This window comes from Bicyclus anynana, chromosome 13 (genome assembly GCF_947172395.1).
Source record: "Bicyclus anynana chromosome 13, ilBicAnyn1.1, whole genome shotgun sequence".
In the NCBI taxonomy this organism is placed as follows: Eukaryota; Metazoa; Arthropoda; class Insecta; order Lepidoptera; family Nymphalidae; genus Bicyclus; species Bicyclus anynana.
The window spans coordinates 13,657,902-13,681,149 of NC_069095.1; the positions used below are offsets into that span (position 1 = coordinate 13,657,902).

Sequence of the window (23,248 nt, forward strand, 5' to 3'; positions counted from 1 at the left end):
AAAAAAATCGTTTTTCTAAATAACACAAGTTAGCATTATTAATTAATATTTTATTACTCTCATTCATTAAAAACGCAGGTATAAAAAAAATCATATTACATCATCAGATTAATAGAAAACAATACATAATAATATATTACATCCATTCCATACATAAATCTTGTATTTTACAAAATTATATAGGCTGTTATTATTTAATGAGTGATTTTATTTTGACAGATTGGAAGTCACAGTTTTCATTCAAAATTCCATCAGAACTATGAAACACGGAATAAACCATGGTTCGAATTACACTGACGTCACTCAATGTTATTGAATGTGGGGAGCACGTATGGGTCACCCTATAGGTGCTCCCCACATTCAATAATATTATCAATATTATCGACAATAAGTAAGGAAGGGCAGCTAAAGTAGCATCTGACCCTACCTTGCTACATATTGACAACGTCGAGTATATGGGCTGCTTATCTCACGAAGATTCACGTTTTTGAATAATTAAGCGTACATACATCTCTATTAATATTATAAAAAGGAAAGATTTGATTGTATGTTTGTTTGCATTGAATAAGCTCTTAAACTACTAAATCGATTTATAAAATTCTTTCACTGTTGGGAAGTTACACTATCTCCGGGTGCTATAGGCTATAATTTATTACCGTATTCTTACGGGAACGGGAACCACGCGGGCAGAACCGCAGCGTCTGCTAATTGTGCGTAAAATCGTTACGTCACATTACGTCGATCAAAATTTAGTTAAATACGATCATACGTTTGTAATTAAAACTGAACTATCTTCGTGAGATATAACTAAACTTGAATATATATTGTGTGGGTATTTCCCTATACAAAGTGGTGCCAGGAATACGACCTTAAATTAATACACAATCGCTAACAGTCAATCAAAATACGATTAGGTGATTAAATTAATTATTGTATAATAAATAAAAAAACTAAATTTTCAAACAAAATAAATTCGGAAATAATCTAAAAAATTCACAACATCCTTTATAATAATATAAAACTAACCTCAAGTGACCTATAGGTAAAAGCGGCAACATCGCGTCTCCTAGTTTTTGGTTATTAGGCGGTCCGTTTGTAGTGCGTAAAGTTCTTTCATGCACTTGTACGTACTTATCTACATAAGAATAATCACGCCGCGCCGGCGGGCGGGAGCGCCAAAATTTAATTAATTTGTATTTTGTACGCCGCACGAGACGAGTAGATATTGTTGTTAAATGTTACTCATCAAAACTCACACATTTTAAACATGATAGGTATAGGTAGGTACTCGTACGTATTTACAGTACTTAGCTTGAATTTTTAAATGCTGGAAATGTCCACCATTGATTAAAATACACATGTTACAACGTCGCGAGATATCGGTATAATACTCAGTAGCAGTATCACCGAAACGTGGCATTATGTTTCAATACCAAAACACACTTCACAATAAAAAAAACTACACAAATCACAAGAAATGTTTGATTTGTATAAAACAATGCGCAAGGGTAGCAACTGGCTATCACTCACTGAGTCACTATTCAAAAGACGCCGCCCGCGCCGGGAACCAAATCTAGCAAAAACACTAAATGTATTTCTATCCTATTCCCACTTAGTAAATCTTCCAAACACCTACAGTTAGCTAAAAACATATGATATTGAATGAAAGCCCTTATAGGCCAGGATCCGGTGAATATTTTAACAGTTGATGACTGTCAAGTTAATTTTCCGTGAGTAGCTTCGTCTTGATGAGGCGCCCAACTTGTAAATTTTCGAAAATTATTTATTTTGGTAGCTAACAGAGTTACTAGATAACAAAAATGTCTGAGCATAGGAACGAAATAACTGACCACGCTATTTGTAAGACAATATGGGTGATAAGTTGTATAACTATTAATTTATACAACTTTTCAGCCATATTGTCCTACAAATTCAATGTTATTTATGCCTCATCAAGACAAAGCTACTCACATAAAATTAACTTGGTAGTGATCAACTGTAAAAATGTTCCCCGGATCCTGGACTATTAGTGCCCAATTGACAACGTCGCAATTTTCGTTTGTTTACATTAAAAATAGGTACAAAATTTGTGGTGCCGAATAATTATTGTAGGTAAGTATGGTAAAGATAATAAGAATTTTTATTCTTATGTGCATTAGGTCTAAATTTCAATAGGATTTTTGTTTTTTGTAAGTTACCAATATTTTTTAAAACGCACATTTTAAATTGTTATTTTGGTTTATCAAGGTGAATGACCTAGTGAATTTTCGTGAGGTATTTGTAATACATTTACAGCGTGTTCAAAAATTGTTTAAGTGAAAAACTTATCCTGTGGCTAAACCGCTGCATAGAAATTAATAAAAATTGGCGTACAGACTACTTACACGATACCCCATATGTGGTTGAAATTAAGGTCGTAATCGTTTCACCACTTTGTATACATGGCTATTCCTTTCTATGTTACATTTTTAATATGTTAGTCAGTTGTGTAAAAAAAAAATCGTGTAATAAACATTAATAAAAAAAGTAATATAAAATCATTAATAACTAATTTTGCGCAACATTTCAACTTAATAATAATACAAAACTATGGAGCTGCCTTTGGACTAGATAACAAATACATCGATAAATATAGTATGAACACATCACTGCACCTAGAGGTGAGTCTACACTGTACTATGACATGTAATGCGTTTTGTTTTATAATATGGCGCGCAACGAATAAGGTCCAGATCTACAGACACAGTGCGTCACAGACAAGTAGCGTGGCAGACACCCACAGACACCGACTATTCACACTGCCCAGCAGGTAGCTACAGACACGTGACGGCCGCGTGGCGCAGTGGGTAGTGACCCTGCTTTCTGCATCCACGGCCGTGGGTTCGATTCCCACAACTGGAAAATATTTGTGTGATGAGCATGGGTTTTTTTCCAGTGTCTGTGTGTATTTATATATTATATAAGTATTTATATGTAGTATATAAGTGTATATGAATATTACAATATCAACTATCTTAGTACCCATAACACAAGCTACTCTGTATGCTTACTTTGGGGCTAGATAGTGATGTGTATTGTTTAAGTATATTTATTATTAAAAAAAAAGACACTTAAAGTCCTTTTCATGATAGAAGTCCCCAGACGCGGCGCCAATGTCTTAATGGCGCTCATTGTCATTTGGTAATGGCGGTCTTGTTGTCATTTGTGTAAGGCGCTGTCAATTTTAGTTCAGGTTTCATGAAAAGGATTCTACAGACATGAACCGCACAGACAAAATAAAATAATCTTTCCGCGAATACTGGCCGGTCGCGGCCCGTCTCGGTCAACGCGTTACGTTAGATATAAATACGTTAATAAACACTGTACAGAAGAATATCATTTTGTCTGCCACGGCACGTGTCTGGCACGCTAAATGTCTGTAGAATATAAACGGACCTCTACTCGTATGTATATGCAATTAACGTTAGTTACAGCCACGCACCAAACGCGTTAATAATAATTAATCACGGTACAAAAAATATTCTGCTTGAAATGTAAGCATTTATGTTAAGATTTACGTCTGTTGTTAAGTTTAGAAGACACGTTAAAAGCAAATTAGCTTTGACTATATTGTTTTGTTTACAGAGATTTTAATATCATATACAGCCAAACTTAAATATATGCACTGTAAACTGACAGACCTTTAGAATGTCAACGAAATGTTAACAAATAATCACATATTAGTGATATAATCCAGTGTAGACACACCTTTTAAGAAAGTTATAAACTTAATCAGAAAATACTTATCGTTTTACATAATTTTATTATACTGAGATATTAACAGTCAAATATAATAAATAAATATTTAAATACTTATTTTGACACAATTTATGAATACTGAATAATACAACTTGTTTCACACATCTACATCCAATATAACAGTGCTCGCACATGTTCTAAATATTGTCAATATTTTTGACAATATGTAGGGTAAGGTTAATAAGTCGTACTCTGGTTATATGACAGTATTATTTACTTAGGGGCAACTTGATTACCTGACCCTACTATTGTCAATAATATTGACAATATTATTGCGTGTGTGCGGACCCTTAGTGTTAAATTCGATTGTCACAAATCTAATTCTTCTCTAAGGGCAATAAAGCGAAAAAAAAACGACACTATTATTAGAAGATTAAGATTTGTAATCAAGCAAATTAACAAAAAACGCGCATGACATTTTAACAATTTGCCAATTTGTTTACTTTTCACTAATAATTTTCTATTATTTTTCCTATTTTTAATATGTTTGTTTTTAAATTGTTAGTCTTCCGACGTTAAAGAGATGTCTTTGAAAAAATAACTAAATATGAACTCTTGATCTGAAATGTAGTATCAGTCATGCGCGTCTAGCATTATTACTTTATTCTTTACCTATAACTATTAGTTATTTTGAATAAAAAGTATAATGGCGTTTATAAAGTAAGAAGGCACTCAGTTAGTGATATGGTCAGATCGAGTAGTCTTCGACTTAAGGCACGATTCACTTAAACACTAACACGAAACATTGTAACGAATAAACACACTAGCCCTAATGGCGGGAACAGATTTCATTTAATATATTTTTAAATTCATTAAAACAATATATTGACATTAAAAATACAAAATATTACATTACTTGCCAGCTATATATATAAATTCCGCTATAGTATATTCTCAAGATCATTTTGCAGTTGCATCCATAAAATGAATTTCATTCGTAGTTTTTTTACAACTTGGATATATTAAGTTTTTAGGCACACATTAAACCCTTTTAAAAGTTTTAATAATTTTTTTAATAAATAAGCAAGCTGTTAAAAATCATTAGTAATTTGATAGTAGATCAACAGTAACTCAACAGTTCGTCTTACAACTATATAGACTATAGTCTAGCAAGTTCGTTGATAATACTCCCATGATGTGCGGGCGACAGGGGGAAAGACTGCGCAGTTGTGAAATCGTGCGTTCTTGGAAGTAACGTGCATCAGTCGTGGGTTTTTCATTCATCGCTACACGCCCCCCGGCCCGCGCGCAACATCGGGAGTGTTACGAACGAAGTTACCAAGCTATAAAAGTATGCCATAGCTAGACTAATTTTTATGAACTCCGATTTCATGAACTCCAAGTTCGTCAGCTTATCGGTGTCGTTGGTGGAGATGGGACGTCCGGTGCTGACCATAATAATGTAGCAGTGATTTACTGATATTAGTAAGGACAAGGGACCTTACTGTGAGATTTTGCTTTGTTTATAGTAATAGGTACAGGCAAAGCCAGGGCTCAAGAATCGTCAGAAAGTTAAATTATTATATGCTTTCTACACTTTCTCCTAACACTTAATAACTTGAGATATTCAATTTACAACAACAGTTAAAGCAAAAAACCTCAACTTAATGCCAGTCACACAATGCCCCTCGAGCTGCCGCGATGTTGTTTGTCCACACACTTTTTGACACTATTAGCCAATATTTATGTTTTCATTTTAAAATTAACTTTTGATTTAAATGGGCGAAGACGCTGCTGAATGGTCTATTACGTCAGTTAAGTATTGTTAACTACATTTCGTTTTAAAGAGAAAATTCGGACATCCTCTAATTCGACGTGTGTTTACTAATACTATGACGTCACGAAATGGACGACGGTGTTTTTGGTGTATGGAAAAATAGATTAAATATTTTTGACTTGAGTTTCTAAAGTAATCTATTAAAATTGGTATATTTTCGAAGTTTTTTCCAAGTACTATACGAAATTAATGTTGTTTATATTCATTTCAATATGAGTCAACTACCCCATTGTGAGCGATGGGCAGGACGAGTATCGTGGCCACACAACGACTCTGCTCACTTCCCTCGCTACTTCCCACGTCAGTATTGCTGTGTGCGGGGCGAGGGTGACGAGAAAGCTTACCAACTCTACCTGTAACTGGTTGAGCGATCAGATGAGTCTGGACTGCTTGAGGTAGTGCAGCAGCAGCTGGTGCAGGAAGCGGTACTGGTGCACGTTCTCGATGAGGTTGGCGCGCTGCTGGTGCAGCAGGCCGATGGTGCGCGGGATGTCCAGCTCCTGGAACACGACGCTCAACGTAAGGCTGGGTACAGTCATTGGCGTATCTAGGACGGCCTCCGTGGCGCAGTGGTATGCGCGGTGGATTTACAAAACGGAGGTCCTTGGTTCGATCCCCTGCTTGGCAGATTGAGATTTTCTTAATTTGTCCAGGTCTGGCTGGTGGGAGGCTTCGGCCGTGGCTAGTTACCACCCTACCGGCAAAGACGTACCGCCAAGCGATTTAGCGTTCCGGTACGATGCCGTGTAGAAACCAAAAGGGGTGTGGATTTTCATCCTCCTCCTAAGTTAGCCCGCTTCCATCTTAGACTGCATCATCACTTACCATCAGGTGAGATTGTAGTCAAGGGCTAACTTGTAAAGAATAAAAAAAAATAGGATTATTTCCTAGGTTGGGCCTGGCCCCTGACATGCTGAGCAGAGTCGACACTCAATATAGAAACGTTTACAATGTTTGTGGACGCTGGCTTCTGAAAAAGGTCTATTGATTTTGGCGTCCATCATAGAATTTTAAATCGGTAGCCCAGAATTCTAGGGTGGGCACTTGATCACTATGGGCACAGTAAACAGTAATTGAAGGTTCTCTTCGACCTTTACGTTCAGTTTGACGTTTCAAAAACGCTTGTAAACTAAACTTAATTGAAATAAACATGGATGTGTGTGTATGCGGCCATGTGGGCGATGACAGAAACTGGGGAGTCTTTGCTGGTGATGACCCGTTCACCTCCGAGCTGATTCAGTCACCTGGTTGGTGTCCACCACGTGCAGCAGGAGGTGCGCGGCGAGCGCGGGCCCCGGCCTGGCGCCGCTGAACACGACGGGCGCGTTGCGGGCCAGAGACTTCTCCGCGTGCGCCTCCGCCTCGCACGCCAGCCGCAGCCCGTTCACCTCTGAGATGAACTCTGGAATTTTTAACAAAACAAAAAAATCACGCACGCATTTAAGTAATATGTTAAATTCAAATTCAAAATTCATTTATTTCAAGTAGGCTCAGTTTACAAGCACTTTTGACACGTCAGTTGACTATTTGTAAAGATTCTACCACCGGTTTGGAAGGCAGATTCTGCTGAGAAGATACCAGCAAGAAACTCAACAGTTGGTCTTTTGAAAAAGTCATACAGCATTATAATTTACAATTGATAACAATTACAATTTCTTATAGTTTTATTTCCTGTGTGAAGGTGGAAGCTGATCCAATGGCCTCCAAGCACCTTTGTCGTTAAGGAACTCATCAATAGTGTAGTAACCTCGACTAAGTAAATGTTTTTTAACACATTGCTTAAAGTTGTGCATTGGCAAGTCCATCACAGTCTTGGGGATCTTGTTATCTTCTATAACAGTACACCCAAACCCACAAAAATTTTTTTAACTCTTTGGAGACGATATGCAGAAATAACTAACTTATGCCCGTGTCTAGTAAGACGTGGGTTTAGATCTCCTTTTCGTTTGTACAAATTAATATTTTGTCTTACATAAACTATACTGTTATATATATACTGACAGGCTAAAATGCCTATTTCTTTAAACTTTTGACGAAGGGACTCGCGTGATTTTAGTTGCTCGAATTGCTCTTTTTTGAAGTACAAATATAGAATGTATGTATATATGTATAAATTCTACATGATTCGTTTGTCGAGGTCGCAAAAGCTACGGTTTGCTCTACCTCTCTCTGCCCGAACCCTGCTCGTATGACTGTATCTATAGTTCTCACCCTGGAAGCCGGCGACGTCGCTGGGCGTGTGCGCGCTGCTGGGCCAGTCGCTGTAGTGCACGTGCCACAGACTGCGGGACCGCGCGGCGCGCCGCAGCCGCACGCGCACCGAGCCGCCCCACGCGGCTTTGGACCACCGACCGCACGTCACTTGGAACTGACATCAACAACACTGTCAGAACGGGTAAGAGATAAAGTAGCGACGCAATCCTATCGAATTTTAAATAGTTTGATACATTTTGACGAGTACTTTGTCTTTAGATAGTGTTTAGGGTCTGATGATGGATCTGGAAGGTAGCCATAGGAAGTCCGTAATAAAACGACATAACTGCATCGACTTTGGGCTCGTTTGATTCGTCTTGATTATTACTTTGTCTTTACGATGGAATTGGAAGTACGTAATAAAAGGACATGACCCCATCACGTTTGATATCGTTAATTCATCTTGACAAGTATTTTGTCTCTAAATGCTATTAGCATCCAGGGTCTGGTGATGGAGCTGAAAGGTAGCCATCGGAAATCTGTAACAAAACTAAGTAATCACATCGACTTTGGGCTCATCATACCGGTCTTGATGAGTACTTTGTCTTTGGATAGTATCCAGGGTCTGATGATGGAGTTTGAAGGTGATCAGAGGAAAACCTAGCACTCACCTGTCCGAGGTCGGTGGCGCGGTCCACGGGGGGCAAGTGTCTCGGCTCCCCGCCCACCATGGCCACCACTCGCGCCCCCACTTGCCAGATGCACTCCCACATCAGCGCAGAATGTTCCACTTGGTTGGTCTGCATGATCACGTAGAACCGCTGGGAGCTGCCTACCGTCATCTGCCGTACAAAGAAATAGTCATATGTTACACTAAAGATTTGTGCAAATCTACATAATTCTTTGGTCGATCGATTCTGCTTTCTTGCTTTTCACACAAGACAAGACTTTTTGCTTTCAAACCATACTTACCGCTGTCAGACTTGTTTAGGGCCGCCTAAATAGAAACCGAGTTTATAATGGGTTTAGCCCCACGTGTTACACTCTGCTTTTCACTACGATTGCGAGAAAATAAGATAGTTTAGTACAATGTTCAATGATTTATTTTAATTGAAAATTAAATGTACAAAGTCTACAATTTTGGATATTAAGGGAGATGCTTTTACCCGGTAACATAATTTCCACTACTGTGAAGATGAATAATGAGTATGTGAGGTAAACGTGGGAGATAATAGCTTAAAATACTCCTTACGTAAGTGAATCCATTCGTTGTTGTTTTCTCCACTTATTAAATTTTTAGAAGCCTACTTTGTATAATTGAATTGAAAACTCTCACTTTCTGCAGCCAATCGTCAAGCATACGTTCGTTCAAAAGTCTATTTGTCAATATGTGTGCGTAAGGCAGCAGCGCCGATGGTCCGACTTATGCGTGGCGTTTTTTTGAGTAGAATAAACTGACCGTGACGTGCGACGCGTTGATGTACCCGTGCGGGTTGCCGGGCGTGGGGTGCAGGCGCACGCGGTTGTCCTCGTACGGCAGGCTGTCGCTGTGGCCGTTGAGCGGCGCGTACTGCGGCAGCAGCGCCGTCCGGTGCTCCGCGTCGCGCTCGCGCCCTTTGGGGATCTGCTCGAACGCGAACGCGAGCTGCTCGTCCGACATCTTGCGTTCTAGTAATTGGCACTGAAGGCGAAAAATGGATTGCTTTGCATAAAAACATGTTTTCAAGGTCATCGCACTCACTGGAGCCAAATTCTGAAATCCCACCACCCTGACAAACCACACTAGAGCTGCGTTATAGGTCTGAGTTCCTTATCGTCTCTATAGAATGCTTAACCGCGTAGTGAGTTCTTAAATTGGGCTGACATGATGAAATTCCAAGAGCGCCCAAGAAAATGTAGATCATAATCATCATAAACTTGATTCAAAAACACTCGTAAATATTCTATTCCGGAAAGCTAACTCCACCTAATATTTAACAAAAGTTAATGGCTAATCTATACTAATATTATAAAGAGGAGTAATTTGATTGGTTGTTTGTTTGCAATGAATAGGCTCTGAAACTACTAAACCAATTTGAAAAATTCTTTCACTGTTAGGAAGCTACACTATCCCCGGATGCTATAGGCTACATGTTATCCCTGTATTCCTACGGGATGGTAAACACTCGGCTGAATACATGGTTAACGTTTAGTTAGATGAAGAAAACTCAAGACCAGAGCCGACACGATGAAGTCCCTAAAAGTCAATAGTAGAAAGTAAACCATCAACATCCAGCGATAGAAAAACCTATTTTAAAGAAATACGACCTATGTTTGATATTGTAAAACAAAAATAGTATATATTGAAAGGTTCATAGTCATACCGTGTCTTATCATCATATCGTATATCAATTGCAATTTAATATAAAATGTACCCATTAGTGACGCATCTATTGATGTTTAGTTTGTTTTGATGAACACATGTTTTAATGAGTTTCGATATACTTGTATGATAACGATATTATAAGGACATATCTATTTAAAAAAATATATTAATAATCAATATGATTTGAAGAAGAGGATAAGTAGAAACATTACTTGGTAAAAAATTTAGTTAAGAAACATAGACATAATTATTTTAGTCTGTTTAAAGAACACTTAATAATTTGACATACTTTTTAACATTTTTTACTCAAATTGTAGTAAATTTTAATGCTTATCCATATCTTTATTGCCGTGACGCATTTTACAAGATAAAAAACAAGTAAAACACCGCTATTAATCTAATTTCACATTAGCTAAAAGGATGTAATATTAAACAAGTTAATTTTTATTAAAGAATAATCAAACACCAGACGCCCGCGACTTTATCCACTCTTAAACCTCCTTAATCCGGCCATATCGCAAATTCCGTTTTTAACGGTCGTCTTTAACTATAAACTATCTACCTGCCAAATTTCATTTTCCTATGTCAAGCGGTTTTCAGGATTTTCGCTCCTAAATAATGAAAATAAAATTTCAAAAAATTTAAATGAAATTTGGAATTGAGGTAGATTATAGCCTGGATTACCACATAGGCTACTTATTATCCTTCTTTTAATGATTATGATGAATGAGATGGGAGGATGACCTGCCGAAAGGATGGTGAGGAAAGGCCAGAGATCGAGTAGAGTGGAAAAGTCTGGAGGAGGCCTATGTCAAAGGACAACCTGATTGCTCTGGTGTATAAATTAAGTAATAGTATTAGGTATATCATATATATTCAGCAATCAGAGAATAAAGGCTATTTTTATTTTATTTACTAAATTACGCATGTTGAGGTAAGCTATAAGTGGGTCTATGACACAACAACTTGACTAATCCATGTTTTGTAAAACTCAATTTTAATTGTCATAACCTGTCGTAAAATAAATAAATAAATAGTTAACCTACCAAAGTTTCTTTGGTAATGCTCGGCGGTAGGGGCTGGAACTTCGGCAGGCCGGTCGACCAGCGGTGCTTGTTCGCGGGCTGGCCGGCCTTCGCCCGATCTCGCCCCAAAGTAGCACTTTTCACCTCCACATTTTTATTACCCCTCCCCATGAACACACCCCATCTTCTGCGCTTCTTCTCTTTCGTGATGTTAGTCTTGCTTCCTTCTAGTTCTATGCTGGTGCTGTAAGTCGAGTTCACGAGCGAACTCGATAGAGCACTGTCCGTCGCGCTGCTCTGCGACGTGTTGCTGTCTGGGAGGATGTCGGCGATGCTGATCGACGTCACGTTGTCGACCGACTTGCTGATCGTGTTGTTGTTCGACACTTTGTGTGTCGACAGACTTTGGTATGGCGTCTCGTCGAAATCCTTCAAATAAATAAGATAAAAATTATTTGCGGAATGTAGTATAAAATTGAAAATTTTGAAAACCCCCCGATAATTAATAGAGTATTTTTAGTCTCAAGGCCATTGGAAACAGACATAATGAGTTTTTATTCTCGTGTATATACAGGGTGATTCGGACTTTAGTGCGGACATTTTTTTTCGTGGTTCTGTATCATTAATAGAACATAAATCTACAAACAGTTCGATACATTTTATGTAATTTTTTTTTTCAATTTATGTCTCAGAAATAACAAAATAATGGACACATTCCCAAACAAACTGCGCAACTGCTGGCGGCACTTTGTAAGACGCCGACAAAGAAATACCGGCAGTAGTCATATCGCTTCGGCTTCGGCTGACGGGGGTGGCAGGGGTGAGGGGATCGAAAAATCCCTGAGGACGCCTGCCGAATTGCCGATGGGCGACCAGTGACAGACAATCTGCCGTCGCTTGCGCATTTAAGTCGAATCATCCTTTAATGCAAAAGTTTGCGTAATAATAATCATCATTTGTATTTCATTATTCCAATCGAAAGTTTATAATTTTTATTATTACTACGCATTATTGATGGTCCTAAGCCCAATAAAGTATGAAGGGAAAATCGATACTCAACTCAAAAGTGACGACCTTTAATTATTATAAAAAATAATAGGTACAAAAATAAACGTAGAAAGGTCAACGGCCCTCGGCGCGGGCGCTCGCTAACCTAGTACCTACCAGCTGATTTTGTAGTTGCCTATTACTGTGCTATTACTTAGTACAGCGATAGGGTGACCCTCAAATTCTGTTTAAATGTTTAAACTTTAGCTAACGATAACTTTGTTATTGTTGAGTTAAAAAAAAAAAGAAAAAATACGTGTTCATTAAATTTTGTTTATGTACAAAATATAAAAATATCCGTACTTGAAAAAATTTCTTCCTGTATATATTTGTGTGTGTACAGTTGTACACTCTACGTTTGACTACAATTGCGTGAAAATATAAAGCAGTACTTAATTAAATATTTCATTTTAAAACTAATTTATGTCATACTTGCAACAGATTAAAAATGAAATTGTTGAAAATATTTTTTTGTATTCCTGACAGCAAACCTTTTCATTTAATATCCATATCATGGGTGGTGGATTTCAAACAGAGACCGCCATATCGGATTTGTAGTGACGTTTTTTAGCTAGTCATGTATTCAATCAAATCAAATTCATCAGAACTCAGAGCGTGTCCAAAATTTCATCTTAATCCTAAGACCGGGAAGTGGGTCAAATTAAGATTCCAAGATTTGATTTTCTTACATAGGTACATAGTTACGAGTAAAGCGTGTTAAAAACATACATACCTTCTCTTCGTTTTTCAAGGATATCCGATCTATGCTCAAGTTAATCTCGTTTGGTTTGTTCACAGATACATTCAAGTCTTTAGGCAAACTGGACTCTCGCACGCCCTTGATTATTTGCGCGTTCACGTAGTGACTGTCGTTGTCGATTTTGGACACGTAATGTGGCATGGCGGGCGTCGGCTGCATATTGCCGTACTTGTTGATCGTTGGATGGCTGCTGTTTCTCTCGTTTAACCTTGAAATTTCATCTGTGGTCGTGAGACTTTGGGCGCGCTCGCGTATCGCCAATTTCGCTTCGTTCTGCCACGGCAATGGCACATTTTCGTATATAGGCTCCTGGGTTTCGTTGTGTTTGATTTGCGGAAGCACAAGATGCCTCTGGTACGATATCCTCCTCATCGGCATCGAGTACATGATGTTCCCTCTTTCGTCATACACCTTCTGTATGTTGTCGGACACGTGGTGGGGGTCGATAATGATGTGAGGGTTGGGTTCCAGGACGGAGTTCAGGTTGTTGTAGGTGCCGTGCGTCGCCGGGAGGATGTTCTGTCGCTGGTAGTTGACTACACTGTGGGCGGGGTTGACGTAACCCAAGTACTGACGGTTTAAAGCTGTTCGGGTTGAGACTAAATCGGGACTAGAGCCGGACACGTGGGAGTTGATGTAGCCTCGGTGGTAGTTTAACGCTTGGCTGGCGACTGCCAAGTCTGGGGTCGAATTTGAAGCTAAGCCATTGGACGGGTATGGAGGGGGTGGTTTGTAGACGTTGACGTAGTGGAGCGCGTGGTCGGTTTGGACGTTGGGGTTGACGGCCATGGGGTAGTTGCCGACGAAGTTGATGCCGTAGGCGTAGTCGTCGGCGGCCTGCTGGCTGACGGCGTGGCGGGTGACGTCCGGGTAGTGGCGGTGGATGTCGGGGTGCGAGCCGTACAGCAGCGGCGGCGCGGAGCCGGCCAGCAGCTGCGAGTGCGCGTGGTGCGCCTGGTAGCGCAGCTGCGCCTCGGCCCGCTGCTGCTGGTACTTGTGCTGGATGGCCGTCTCGTAGTCCGGCGCCGGCCGGTACGACGGTAGCAGCGCTCTGCGATCAATTGCGTCATAACACTCTACTATCAAATTTCCAGTAGATACATGCGACTTACAAGATTTATATTGTCTCATCCTGTCACAACGAAAGAGAGCTATATTCCGGTATGGCACTATTAGTCGACAATATGTCACATTGTCTCGTGAAGACAGTATGTCACATTGTTTTTACGATATACTATGTCGTGGGTCGCATCTAGGCCTACTGCGTATTTTTACCAGCTAACTTCTTTTACAACCTTTTATCAAAAAAATCATATCACTCACTCTATCAGTCCATAAGGCGATCATGAGGAGAAGTCCCCCTGGATCGCTCTATATGGTATGGTGGTAGGTATGTCTTCTACCGGCTGAGTTCGATGTGAAGTTTACGCCTTGGAATTCAGCTGCAGATGTTGCTACGCGTACATTAAAATACGCTCAGATCAAAATGTGTGAGGCGACTGCGAGAGAGGTGCACGCAGGGCAATGCTCTGCCACTGCATCCCTAATTTCCTGCTGATACCTAATTCATTGCGCATCTTAATGCTGGACGTCCCCACAAGCAATGGCAGTATACCTGTTCCGAGGATGCGGGCGGCTGTCGGCCAGCTCGAGGCACGAGGTGGAGTGCGCGCGGTGCGCCGCCGTCAGCGGCTCCAGGCGGGAGGCCACGTCCAGCTCCTCGCGACTCTCTGACAGACCGTGCTCTTGCTGGACAAGGAAATAGCAAACTTTGAAGTGAAGAGTGGCAGCAGTTTTTTTAGTAATAATAATCTTTATTCATAAAAGTAAACACTTAATAGACAATAAACTTATTACTAGTACATATTGTTAAGTTTACATGCATAATTCATAAAAAATTGCCCTCCCACCTCAGTGTGCATGGTCTTCTATCTCGCTTTAGTTCCTTATAGCCTTTTGGGCATCCCTAGACGTTTATCACAAATTATAAAAATGGCATGTACTAATCATAGATGCTACTAGAATGGAATGATAAAAATAATTTTGTCATCAGTGACAAAAAACGTAAGCAGTTTGTCGAACTCCACGACACCCACACAACACGCCATCTCTGCAGGTTACGCGCTCGTAAATCAATTACAAATAGTTGTAAGTTATGCGTTCTATTCTAACAGTGTTGCTACTGATTAATTATATAGTTTAAGAGCTATTAATAGAAACAATTGCGAAAGTAAAGTTTGTTTAACTCCTGAATTGATCTTGACAAAATTAGACATAGAGATAGATTGCATCCATTGCATGGAATCAAGTTAAATAAAAAAGTTAATTGAGTTGAGGAGGCCTAGCTCATGATGAGATATCACTTCATGCATGCTCTACCATATATTCCGTGCTGCCTTCAAAAGAGGTTGTTTTAGTCCGCGCAAGTCGGACTTTTTTAAACAATCAGCAAAACTTCAGAAGGCATTTTTCCCTAAATAAAAACTCCTCTCTCCTAGATGAAAAAGGCAACCTTATCCTAGACATCCTCTATATCCTCTATCATATCTAGCCAAAGACATGGTGGAGATTTAAGACATCCTCTCTCTTGGCTCTATAAGCTGATGATCTAATATCTATTATCAGCTCATCAGCTCATACAGCCAAGAGTGAGAATGTCTTAAATCTCCACCATGTCTTTGACTGAGGCGTAAAAGCATTACAGAAGCGAGCATGCGGCGTGCGTATCAGGCGATCTTATCAGTGATTAGACATGCCATCCACGACATGCCGCCGCGCCGGCTCGCATCGCCGCACGACAATTACAATTGCTAATTAGCGAGTAACAATTGAATCGGATTTATTTTTAATTAACGGTAGTTTTTTGCAGAGTCTAATGACAAAAAGTTGAATGAAAAATATGTTGGCATTTATGAGATTCACTTTTGTAGAAGTTTTGTTTCATTCAATCGATGGAGTTAAGAAAAAGTTGCCCATTAAAATGGATCTTTTCCATTTTAATTCTATCACAATTATAGATTTAACTTCTATCACAATTATAGATTTTTTAAAAGAATATTTGCCATGATATCTTTTTAAATATCACCATTTCCCTCCAAATAGTCGGGAAAGACTGTATTAGGAGTGGGTACACCAATAGTTCAACAGGGCAGGGATCGAACAATTACCCCTCGGTGATGAATCCGACCGCTTTACCGATGAGCTATTGAGGCTTTTTAAAGATAGATGATAAACATACTTAGATGTCAATTTACTTCACGCCAAGTTAAGGTTAATTAAATTCTATTCTAAGTTTAATAACTATGTATGTAATTTTGAGTTTATAAATAGTGGATCATAAATATTTTCTTAAAGATCTATTTAAAATAGATCGCTAGACGAAAGGAAAGTAAAGGAAACTTATGTTCTGCTGTATTTAAATTTCCAAAGGTCGCGAGGTTACCTGTTACAGTTAATTAGTTTATTGTTACAAGCTTTCACACGCGGGAAATCAGTTCGACTTTACTGCCATGGGCTATGGGGCTAATAGGAACTAAGATTTTTATACAAAAGATCTAATTACTATAATATATACTTGTACAATAATAAGAGCTCGTTACAACAATCATTCAGAGTTAAATAACACTTCCTGAACGGCATTTCAATACTAAAATTTATCAAAATTAAAAAGTACATTTAATTAAAAAAAAAATTCTTTTTGATGATATTATAAAAGCATGTCTTTTAATCAAGTTTTTTTAAAATTGGTTGTTTACATTTAAATTTTCTCCATCTATGAGTAATGTGGATAATAAATAAGTGATAATAAAACCCTTATCTTTATTACCAAGAATTTTGTCGTAGACATAGGTAAATCGTGTCAAGGCTAGGCTTCGGTTTACAACCCTAATTACATCCCAATAGATAGATAGATTAGATCACTGTCCTTTTGAAAGTGAAATGAATATTGCCTGCTATGAAAATAATGATGATGTTGATGAAGAAACACGGACGCGAGAATGTCATTTCATAACTAGATGGAACTTAAAACGATGTAGGAACAAAGGCTTAACATGCTCCGATGATAGGGTGGTAATTGGAAATCAAAAATTGCATACTAAATCCGTTGTTAATTAAAAAGATAAAGTTGTCAGTAAGATAACTCACGAGTTTGTTAAAACTAGAAAGCTGAAATTTGGTACAGATTATGTATATAAAGTAGTAAAAAGAAGGGGGTAGCAGGTGTCCCTTCCCTACATGTAAAGTGAGGATGAATTTTTTATCGTCTATCCCATGGTGTGGGGTATCGTAATTGGTGTTTTTGTGCATTACATAAAGGATCAAAGTGCAACTCAATTTACGGAACCCTACACTGCGCTAAGTCCGACACGACATCTTGGCCGGTTTTTTTCATTAATTAAATGGGCAAACTCGTAGAGGTAGTTAGCTCATTTGTGCGCGGAACTCTAGAAACTTGTTGCGGAAGTGAATCGCTCGTGTGACGCAAGGAGGAACCGAGCAATGATCCAATGCCGCCCACCGGGAAACTCATCGAGTATTAAATCAACTTGACAAGAATGAATGTGAAAATCTTGACGTTTTACACTAATTAGTAATTATGAGCGCTGTCCACGTAATTATTATGAACGTGGTGAGTGGTTGTGCTGCGTTGCTTCAAGTTGTATAAAAAATAACATTGATTTAATTTATAGATTACAATATAACATGGTTCCATAATAGGGTGTTTTAAAATTCGATTGCAGTTAAAAGTAATCGAACAAAGAGAGGCATTTTTTACAACTGATTATAACCTCGTTATTGATACAAGTTGGGAGGAGGGTAGTTTATCAAAAGTTATTACTAACCAGATGTTTTTGTTACTGATGATTAATTAATAGTTATACAACTTAACAGCCACAATGTCCTACAAATTGCGTGGTACATTATCTCGTTCCGGCGTTCAGAAATTTTCATTTCCTGGTAGCTCAGTTAGCTACCAGAAAAAGGAATTTTCGTAAATAAAAAAGTTGATTGTCTCATCGAGATGAAGCTACTCACGAAGGCTATCGGCTATATATTATCCCCGTATTCCTACGGGAACGGAACCACGCGGGTGAAACCGCGCGGCGTCAGCTAGTCGTGGCGCCTCACCTGGAACTTGGGCCGGTGCTCGTCCGCCGCCGCGTTGAGCGCGCCCTGGTGGCGCATGTAGAAGGTGTGCTGCAGCACGCACGTGCGCCACACGTACTTGCCGTCCTCGGGGCTCGGCAGCGCGAACGTGGCCGACTCGCCCTGCTGCTGGCACTCGACGCTGAACGTGCGCTTGTGGTTGATCACGTTGGTGATGTCCATCCACCTGCAACAGATCTACCGGGTAATCACTGGTGAAACACTAGTCGCTACAGGTGATAACTTTGAGATGAACTTCCCTCCGTCTTTCATGCCCACATGCAAAACATTTACTTCATCACCATTAGAAGCTCAGTACTTTTCTGAGACAATTAGCGCATAAACAACATGAAAGTACAACTCAGGTATACATATTGTGCTGTCCGTGTCTTACTGTGCTAGTGCTTGGACTGAACTGCTCGATTAGCTGTTGACCTATAATTCTCCTGCCGACATCTCAGGACCGTTGTGTTTGCGGAATGCGTTTCTAATAGCTTCAGTTTTTCCTATCAATATCTTTAAGTTGGAAGGAGTGAAGGCATTTCCTGCGCAAGCACATTCCACTGTAAAGTGTATCTATTTTTTTATCTATATCAAGCAGTCAATCGCTGTAGCATAATAATACAGTGTAAAAAACGATAGTCAGTTCGCTCACCGGTAGAAGTGCGGCGTGTCGCTGGTGTCGCCGAGCACGCGGATGCCGGTCAGCGAGATGGCGATGGTGACCTCGCTCTGGTCGCGCTTGTCGCGCGCCGCGAACATCTCCTGTCCATAGCCGCGCAGCTGCTGGCACGTTGTGATGAATCCCTCCTCCGCTTGGGCCTGGGGAGGGACAAATCACTGTTAACTTACTTCAAGGGTGCCTCTATAGTGTTACATTCTATGACTACAGCTCGGGATAGCCTGTCCCTGCAAGACATTGCTGGTCATTTCAATGGCTTTCTACTTTAGTATCAAATGGATCACTACAATAAAGTAAAACATAAAAATACAATTTCTATTTTAAATAGAGCATTGGCGATGGTTGAATTCAATCATGTATACTAAAGGAAAATGGAGGACATGTCTAACATTGCCTTTATAAATTTACACAAGGGACATTGTGTATTATGTACAAAATCATATCTCAATAGATTATAATATACAATAACTATTTACAATTACTACTGCATTGCTCAAGTTAATAAAATACATATTCATCAAGCATAGCATTGCATGATTGCATTGAGCAATTATATGAAAACTGATTGTTTGCTTTATTAATACCAATATGCTTTCACTCATATAGTTACACAATATTTACTATATAAATATAATAGGGTATTTTAAATTACCAAAGCAAACAACAGTTTAGCTAATATACAGTAAAAGTACACCAATGTACTACAGTCAAAGGTATACCAATATTTCTATTCCCCTTCTTTACTCAAAAGAGACTAAAAGTGTGTTCGACAATAGTCCAGCAGCCGGGGATCGAACCCAGGACCTACGTCTTGTGAATGCACTGTGCATATCACTGTGCCATAGAGACCGCCAAAAACCGCCGGGCGGCTCTTTTAACGCTGAGCTATTGAGGTTTTGTAATTTCTTCACAAAAACATGAACCTATATAAAACAAATATACCATGGAGTTTCACTATTTTCATTCTTGAACTTGACCTTTATTGTGTGAAGATAATGAATACTGCATATAATAGCTTCATTTCATGGCTCCCATACAATGAATCTATGGACATTCAGGGTAAGAATGAGGGCAGATATCTTGCCATTGTTGTTAAAGTTTTATCTAGATCTAATAAATAGTATTCTTTATAGATTCCCTGTGTTTGAACTACAGTGGAATACATTTATAATGACATTGAAGCCTGAATGCAATTGACAAACACATCATACAGTGGACGTCATACAAAGCATTTTTTTATGGTAAATGCCTATTTTAATAGAAAAACATAGCTAATTATTAAAAAAATTATTATCATAACATTATTATGTTGCAAAATAATATGTAGGTATTACAAATTACTTATTTGCTCTGTAATTTGTAGACACTGTGAAATCAAAATCTAATTTGAAAGCCACTTGGATGCTATATACTTTGATGCATACACCAATTAATCAGATTTAAACAATTCTGTAAGGCTTCCCTGGCTTCATTAATATCTTTGATGTTAACAGTGATTTAAAATAACATCCAGATTTGAATAACATTCTGAGGCATTGTCACAATTTCAGAGCAATTTTCAAATAAAAAGAAGTAAATATCATACTCTCTATAACCATAAAATAATTGCTGATATGATAACATTATTAAGTTTAGTCTAAAAGTAATTCTTGAGTCAGTTAAGTAACTAACTGGCCGGTATAGTTTGGGTATCTACTGAGGATTTATGAGGGCTTTCCCCTTCTTCACAATAATAATCAGACTTACCTGAGGCATATTATGCAGTGACATGTGATGCTGTATCACTGCTGCCGTCAGCCACTCCAGCCGCCCCGTCTCGGCGAGACTACTGCTGTCAATAATCTGCCCTCCATCCAGCATTTGCTTGGGGAACATCAACAAATTCTTCAGGTATTCCACTGTATGACGCTCCCGATCATGATTTCCGTATTCCGCTTGCCGACTATAGGACGCCAACACCACTGCTTGTTGGCAATCACATATTATCCTCCCTTCCACTAAATCGTTCTTCAATTGTAAGAAATAGTGGTAGCGAGTGACTTCATCTGTGATAAGACTAGTTCCAGATATGACGTAGTACATGACGCGTAAGTACAGTTGGTGGGATGACGCGAATTTGTCGAGCTGCAGTTTCAGCGGGCGGTCCAACTGGACCCATCGCGGTTGCTGGCTTCTGTTCACGTATCTGAGGCCGAAGAACTCGGGCTGGTTGATCGCCTGCCTCTGACACACGTTGTCCAAGCACTCCTGCCCCGTGCTGTCGACCGACAGGGTGCAGTCTGCCACACCGCCGTCCAACAGCTCGATGCTGATGACGAAGAGACTCTTCGATGCCACATTGTACTGTCTCGTCTTCTTCAACTTGAGCTTGAAAGGCATCTTCCGACTCTACCCGGCCCCGATTCGCAATAACATCACGAAACAAACGTAACGTTAATACATTTATGGCACAAGAATGTAGGGAAACGACGATGCGTCCGTTACTTGTTACGCGCGCCACATATTTTTATTTCACACTGTTCAATCCTACAGTTACGTTGTGGTTGCGATTTGTCAATAACATTGGTTTATTTCAAGAAATCGTTTAAAGTCCTTTAAGGCTGGATTTATATGGAAAGAATTAAAAAATGCCAAGTAAACACAATAAATAAAAAAATACTGGAATTTTACAATGTTGCGGCCATCACAATTAGAGATGAGTCCCTCACTCATGAGTCGCCTCGTTTGAGGTACTCGTGATTGCAAAATGAAAGAGTTCCTCAAATTTCAACATTGAACCACCTCACTTCACTCTTCAGTCCTCACTTGAAAATTGACATTGACAAATTGAGTATTGACTTAATACGCGATGTATAGACGCGAGTACGAGTGAGTATTGAGTCGAGCGATTGAATGCACTAAGTGAGCGAGTGACAGTGAATCGCCATTGTTCATATTTCTATTTATCTTATGAACAACCACCTGCTTATTTATTGCGTAGTACATTTCACCCTTGTGCGACAAAATTTTCATGCAAATTGTACATTTAGCCTTATATTCTCCCAAATCCCAAGGGTTAAAAAACTCCCAAGTTTTCGATTTTTTTACTGTTGGAGCCATTATCCCGCCAAATATGTAGAATATATATATAATATGAAAGGTAAAACCAACACCAGCAACCAGTATATCCACCACAACACCAACAATATTAAAACATGCAAATAAGTACAAGAAAACACAAAAGACGAATTAATTAAAAATACGTGCACCTCCAAGATCAACATAGGTAAACTAATATTATTATTATTACTCAAAATCAAAACAAAATATAGAAAAAATATTTTATAAATACTATGAACTCTAAACTTTAACTATGATATTGAATTATGAACCCTAAAAACATGAGTATTAGATTTGTAATCTAGTGTCATTGATTCGTATTTCGTTTATTTTTGCAGTCAAAAAATAATAACTGAAAGAAAAGATGTGTGGGAGAGAGACGAAAAAATCCTTATCGCAAGTTATAGTAATTGACGCCCCCGTCCGCCCCTCGCCTCGCCTCCGACATTCCACTGACTATCGGCCATCGGCGAGTTCGGCGCGTCGCGATGCATTGCGTACGACTCCTCGCCTCAAATGAGGGGTCCTCACGAGGTCCTCGCGAGCACCTCACCTCGTCCTCCCTCAACCTCATGTAAAAATAATGAGTTACCCATCTCTAATCACAATTGACAAATGACAGTTTGACTAACTGACGGTGACATTTAGCCGTTTGTGATTGTGACGTGAGTCTGACAGTGACAGGACTCCGTGATGACAGCTGCCAGTTACAGTGTTGCCACTACAGAGTAACTAGGAATACTACTATTTCAGAAGAAATTATCAGTTTGTTTCATCAAAATATAGGTAATCATCATAGTTCATCATTATAAACCTATTTTAACGACCCAGGGGAGGGGATATGCTGTTCTATTGCGGGTTAAAGAGCTTTGGATGATATCATTTCACTATATTATAACGATCACTATCAGATGTAAATGAAAAAATTTATAGCTTATTAAGTTCTTCGAGGATGGGCGTGTAACACTACGATCCCGTAGTTGGGATGAGAATTTGCACAGAAAATTCATAGAAAGAAAGAAAAGCTCATCTCATATAATTATTAACATCTGATAGTGATCTTTACGGAATTTTATACTCCCTCAAGCAATGAAGTTAAATACTTTTAGACGTGTTACTAGGTCATGAAAAATGAGGCGTTCGAAAGAGAAAATTGCTACATCTCAATGTTAGTTGTGGTCAACAACGAACGTTATTTAAACAAATAATACCTAAATATCGTCTACAATGTCGATTTGTGTGTTCAGGAAGTGTAAAAACTAAATATACATAAATAAATAATGTGTGTGTGCGCTCAGTTTTGTTTTATTTGGAGCACTTTTTGTGATGATTTTGTAGGGACGTAACCGATCTA

The 23,248-nt window shown here is 39.0% G+C and overlaps 1 protein-coding gene across 1 annotated transcript; it reads right to left on the minus strand.

The window, feature by feature from the left end:
• Positions 1 to 34: 34 nt before the first annotated feature.
• Positions 35 to 22,511, minus strand: LOC112044495 (tyrosine-protein phosphatase non-receptor type 21). Its single transcript, XM_052885152.1, has 11 exons — positions 20,542 to 22,511; positions 18,769 to 18,935; positions 18,096 to 18,300; positions 14,581 to 14,714; positions 12,939 to 14,016; positions 11,180 to 11,587; positions 9,228 to 9,449; positions 8,440 to 8,610; positions 7,787 to 7,943; positions 6,820 to 6,977; positions 35 to 6,075 (listed from the first exon to the last, which is right to left on the minus strand). The coding sequence occupies exons 1-11, from the start codon at positions 21,172 to 21,174 to the stop codon at positions 5,947 to 5,949; spliced, it is 3,462 nt and encodes a 1,153-aa protein (XP_052741112.1). The 5' UTR covers positions 21,175 to 22,511; the 3' UTR covers positions 35 to 5,946.
• Positions 22,512 to 23,248: the final 737 nt, after the last annotated feature.